Source organism: Lipophrys pholis (genome assembly GCF_963383615.2).
Source record: "Lipophrys pholis genome assembly, chromosome: 14".
Classification (NCBI taxonomy): domain Eukaryota; kingdom Metazoa; phylum Chordata; class Actinopteri; order Blenniiformes; family Blenniidae; genus Lipophrys; species Lipophrys pholis.
The window spans coordinates 24,298,928-24,304,927 of record NC_137633.1 but is presented as its reverse complement, the minus strand read 5'-3'; the positions used below and the strand labels follow the sequence as shown (position 1 = coordinate 24,304,927).

General features: G+C 44.5%; 1 protein-coding gene across 1 annotated transcript in view; it reads left to right on the top strand.

The window, feature by feature from the left end:
- fancm (FA complementation group M) overlaps positions 1–6,000 on the top strand; it is a gene marked incomplete at both ends in the record, with an annotated part of 59,912 nt that overhangs the window by 980 nt on the left and 52,932 nt on the right. The window contains 2 exons of the mRNA XM_080479886.1: positions 1,240–1,317; positions 1,413–1,571. Of these exons, the coding sequence (XP_080336012.1) occupies positions 1,240–1,317; positions 1,413–1,571 (237 nt within the window). The remainder of the gene's footprint in view (positions 1–1,239; positions 1,318–1,412; positions 1,572–6,000) is intronic.

Genomic DNA, 6,000 nt, shown 5'->3' with positions numbered 1-6,000 from the left:
GAGGCACAGGCAACGTGAAGACCAGATATTCATTCTTCTCATCTGCCCCTCTCATACCTTCTTCATGTTCACTGCATTCCCAGATTGGATCTCAACATGGTCAAGTACCAAGGACCTCAATTTTAAGATAAAAGCAATGCATCCGTATAATTCTTATTCTGTACAAATATTTGCGACTTTATTAACCTCGTTAGAGCTTGTTTGCTAACAACAGGGCAGAGAAAAGGAAGTTTATAAATTCCATCCATCAGCTGGAGCACTTTATTGAGTCCAGCGTGTCAGGGTGCTGAATCTGAGCCAACGGTGTGAAGTCAGTTCACATGGACAGGCGAGCAGTCCATCACAGAAGACACCAAAAGAAGAGAGAAAAATGTTTAATTGGCCCAAAAAACCCCAACAAATTTAATTCCAGTTTTCACAGAAAAAAACTTAATTAAGCAAAAAGATTGATTGATAGATTGAGAAAGATAGAAGGAAAATAATAAAATTATAAATAAATGTGGACTAGAAGATAAAAGAAAAACAACGAAGACATTTGAATTCAGAATTGACTAGATAAAGACAGATGGACATACGTAGCTGCTGTCAAAGCCTCGCTTTATTGCCCAACGTTGTACCTCCTTGTCTTTTGTTGCTCGAGTCTTCTGGGTTTTTCCTGCCTCAACTTAAACACTTTCTGGCTTTTAAAATCTGTTGCTAAGACCAGTCCACTGATCGCCCTGGGAGCCAGGGGTTCCTCTTGCTATGAAAATGGTTTGCATCTTTTTATACCCCTGATTGACTCTTACATCCTACAAAGTTGAACTTTTACATGACTGGTATAACACTTCACGCCACTCTTCATCGGTCATATGTTCATTTTAAAACCCTCATGATTGGTTTTCTGAATCTCGCGTAGGTGTTCATCACCAACGGTTGTCTCTGGCCTGCTTTTCAGTGAAACATCTGCTTTTCGAACTGGTTACGTCTTAAAAACTGTTGTAATAACTGTTAAAAAAAAACTCCACTTAATCCAGCCAACCTTTGTATTTGTATTTACTTCAGCAGAATATGCAGTTTCAACCACCTGGTTAAGTTTATTCGTCAGTTGATTTTACAGAGTAAAGTGTGCAGTGATTGAATATAAAACTACATGAATAAAGGACTTGTTTGGTTTTCCTGCAGGTGATTACAGTCTGATGGTTTTTGTCTATTAAATATTGACTCTGTGTGACTGATGTGTCGCTCCTGTTGGTTTAGGTGATCCGCCAGCTGGGAGCTCAGACGCAGCAGTTTCGTGTCCTGGCTCTTAGTGCCACTCCAGGAGGAGATGCAAAGGTGAGAATGAGACACAGTCACCTGGAAATCCCCTTTTTCTCTTTTTTTAAAACCAGTAGTTGCTGAAGCTTTTCTCCTTTTCTTCACACTTGCAGTCAGTGCAGTCTGTTATCTCTAATTTGCTCATCTCCCACATCGAGCTGCGTTCGGACGAGAGCCCCGACATCCAGGCCCATTCACACCAGCGCAGTGTGGACAAAGTGGTGGTTCCTCTGGGGGAGGCGCTCTCGGGTCACCAGGCACGTTACCTGCAGGTAGGCACATCCATAACTAACGTGTGTTCACGCCTCGACCGTCATGCTCCCATGTATCACTGATATATCATGATCGTATTCACAATATGTACAATCAACATCGCAAAAAACTGAACGGTTTCCCTCCTCGGCAAGTCAACGCATTTGTGTGTGTGGAGTAGATCAGTGAGATATGGGGGGCCAGGTTGTGGATGACTTTGAATGTGAGGACCACAATCTTGACATCAATACGTTGGTGAGCCAGTGGAGCTGCTGGAGCACTGGCGTGATGTGGTGGGTGGAGGGGGTTCGAGAGATGATCCGGCCAGCTGAGTTTTGGATCAGCTGGAGTTTATGGAGGCTTTTTTGAGGAAGGCCATGGAAAAGGGAGTTGCAATAGTCTAGATGTGAGGGGATGAGGGCATAGAACCAGGATGGCGGTGCCGTTAGCTGTGAGGGAGGGACGGAGGAGGTGGAAGAAATCAGTTCGGGTGATGTTATTGAAGTGGGAATGAAATGGTAAGGAGCTGTTGAGGATGAGTCCCAGACTCTTTGCCTCGGGGGTGGGAGAAATGATGGAGACTTCAATGTTTCTGGCTACGCTGTCATTTTTGGAGATAGTGGATTTTAGTGCCAACGAGAAGGGCCTTGGTTTTGTCTGTTTAATTCGAGTGAGTTGTGAGAGAGCTGGGTGCTTATTACATGTAAACATTCACAGAGGAAAGTGGGAGGGAGGCTGTAGTGGCGAGGTAGACTTGGGTGTCATCTGCATAACAGTGGAACTGGATGTCATATTTCCGGAAGATGTTGCCAAGGGGAAGAAGGTCGATTATGATGAGGAGGGGACCTATGACAGAACCTTGTGGGACACCTGGAGTGATGGGGGGGGTGGCTGGGATGTCAATGAGCAGAGTTGGATGAATTGAGTGCGGCCAGAGAGAGATGATGCCGATTGAAGAGAGTCTATGGAGGAGGATGTTGCGTGAGATGGTGCCAGAGGTGGGACTCGGGTCCAACAGGATGAGGATGAGGAGGGTGAGGGGTCGGGTGTCTGCTGCCTTCAGGAGGTCATTTGTTATTTTTGTGAGGGCTGTCTCGGTCCTGTGTTGGGGACGAAAGCCGGACTGGAACTGCTCGTACAGGTTATTGTTGGTTCGATGTGTGTGGATCTAGGATGCAACTGTTTTTTTCAAGAATTCTTGATGTGAATTGCAGACGGGATGAAAGTTATTGAAATTGATGGAGTCTGCGCCATATCTCCAGCGGAGAAGGAGGAGTGAATTATGACAGTTATTTTTGAGGTCAGAGAAGGGAGGCAGACATTGACAAGTGGAGTAGGTAGAGGGTCAAGCAGACAAGTGGTGGGCTTTGTTTTTGGATGAGTTTTTTTTTTTTAATTTCAGAGACAGTGGGGAGTGTGAAGGTGGAGAAGGGGTGAATGAGACGGGAAGGGGGAGCAGAAGAAGAAAGGTTTGGAGGGGAGATATTGAGCTGCTGATGTATATCGTAGATATTTGTATTGAAGGATGACATGAGAGAATCACAGTAAGAGATGGTATGTAGATGAAGTGGCGGAGAGTCCGGTGGGTGGAGCAGCTTGTTGACCAGGGAGAACAGGACGCTGGTGTTCCCCACTCCGGAGCTGATCAAACCAGAATAATATGTCAATTTAGCGGCAGAGAGTGAGTCTTTGTAATGAAGAATATGGTTGTGGTACAGGTCTTTGTGAATGGTGACGTGTGGAGACGTTCCAGTTGACAGCCCTTCGCTTTCAGCGAATGTCGTTCTGGGGGTGTATCAAGGAGCGGAATGCTTGAAGGAGACCGTTCTTATTTTGGGTGGGGTCGGGGTGTCCAGGAGGTTACGGAGGGAGTTGTTGTAGGTCAGGGGTCGGCAACCTTCAACATTCAAAGAGCCATTTGGACTCGTTTCCCACTGAACACAACACAGCGTTCACTCTCCGGAAGTGGAACAAAAAAAAAATAAAACATCTTTGTGGATGTGAGCGTGTGGTCACACAGTTTATAGAGAGCGTCACGCGTGAGGTGTGTGATGGATGAAGAAACTGAGAGGAGAAAGCATGATGTAGGAGATGAAGAACGAAGTGATCTGGAAACATGAATCCAAAACAGAAAGAAATTCCCATCCTTTATTTAAGTCCTGCTTTATTTATCCTCGGTCGTATTGAAGAATAACATTACTGCATGAGTTCCTCGAATCAAAATTCAGTCGGGAGTTCTTGCTTGTGAAGAGCAGCTCGATGTCTTCAGAGATGACAGTAAGAAGAACCGTCAGCAGAGAAAACACAAACATTTCTTGAGCAACGCTTACTTTATTTATGTTATAAGGTTAGAGCTTAGTTTTGCAATGGAACCAGATTCGTTATGGGAGCTCGGGGTGAATGAAGAGCAGGAGACACAGAAATAAGGTTCTTAGGTGTGTTATATTGAAAAACAAAATAGTTAAACAAATTGAACATATAAATATGAATTAACGTTTAAAGTGTACACGACAATAACAACAATAACAAACACAACAATGACAACAATAACTACAAGAAGAAAGGGGTAACCAAAAAAACCTGTATGACCTTTTGTCAGCTCGGTTGGTTTTGGTTATTTTCTTTTCCAGAGTTATTAGTTGAATTGTTTCTGTCCAAATAGAATGGCAGAATCTTGTTTTCCAAAAACCAAAGTTCATTGATCAAAAAAAAATGGAAGGGAATCATAATCCAACAAAAAGGGTATCGGGCAGATGCAACAACAAGGAGTAAAGAGGGTCCTGCCGGATCATCTTGCCACCAGGGATACTGGGGCAGGAGGGGGGGGGGGACCTGATCGTCAAATCTCGCGAATTGTCGTGAAGTGGTTCCCAAGTTATCGTAGCTTTTTCGAAGGGTTGTTTGTAAGTCTTGTCAATACACGGTCACAGTGGAAGCATTGACTTGCCGACAGGAAGTGACGGCTGTCGGCCATTTTTATTACCAGCGCCGCTTGGTACATCGGCAGTCTTTAGAAGACATGGGTTACAAATGCATTGTGGGAACAGTCGCCTCTCCAAACACGCTCTTATGAAGAGATTTTGGATCTTGGAGAGGATGAAGTTATCAGTGTGCCGCTGACCCCCCGGTGGTCTCTATCAGCTTCTTTCCACATCACACCTCAGCTGTATTCTCCGCATCTGGAGTCTCTTCTGGCTTTGTGCTTCTTTTAGGTCCAGTTGGCATTAAATGAGCTGTTATTTCTTGAAAGCAGCACCTTGCTGCTCTCTGTGGTGCAGCATTTTATCTCTGGTTGACTGGACCTCTCTGGATTATCACCGGACTCTACCTGCTCACGGGTCGGCTCACTGTGTTTGTCTCGGCCGAGTGGACGGCCGGAATGTGGCACCTGCCCTGCAAAGTTTAGACTCTGCTGTATCCTCCCCCTGCTGGGCCTTCCCCCATGTTCCACCTCCTTTAATTCTCCTCTGGAAAGAATAATAAGCAGCTGTTTGCTTCCTGCTTGTTAACCTTCATTTCCTCCAGTCAGCTGAAAGAAAACACTGCATTCAACGTTAAACACAGTGAGGGTTCGGCAGGAACACTTTAATAGCAGATAATGAAGCTAATCATAAAAATGAACCAGTCATGCAAGCAACTTTTTTTTGTTCAGGCCTTGGTGAGTCTTGTCAGATTCGCATGGAGAGGTTAGTATTCATCTTGAAAATCAGGCTGCTCTCCTCTGCTTCTGTGTTGTATTTTGAATATAAATCTGCAGAACAAACTTCTGCTAATATTGGAGTAATACGATCTCTCCTGCTGGTTCCTGTCAGTACTCATGCTGCAGCATTTTGAATTGATGGAAAAATGTTTAAGTAGTTATTCAGACACGGTGATTATAGATGGAACAACGGAACAAATAGTAACAAAAGCATGGGTTAGTTTTTCAGTGTCGCTCTGAGTGACGTTCCTGATTTTAGAAATATGACGCAGGTGAAAAAAGGCCACTAAATCCTCCACTCTTCTTGTCGCACTATTATCTGGCAGTGGCACCTGCATAAAGGTTTACAAATATAATTTTCCCGTCACCTTCCCGCCACATTCCTGCCACATTCTTTATGTGACGTAATGCATCTGAATATAGTTCTTAAGTGGGCCTGACATTCCTGATATGTGTGGAACATCTTTTTGGCTCCAATAAATCTTCCAAGAATATCAAGAATCACCTGCATTGGTGAAGTTTGTAACTGAATGTCAATTAGTAGTGATGTGTGTTGATGTGTTGTACAGCGTTACAGCATTCGCTCTCTGCAGCTTCCTCCTCTCTGATCAACTCCGCGGAATTGCTCTGAATGCTGAGCGATCTGGAGTGTGTGAACTGTTCAGTAGCTGTTGGTAGAATAACTGGGGTGTGTGTGGAGTCATATGTTTTTATACTGGGTTGCTGACCTGCCTCGTTTTATGCCCTGG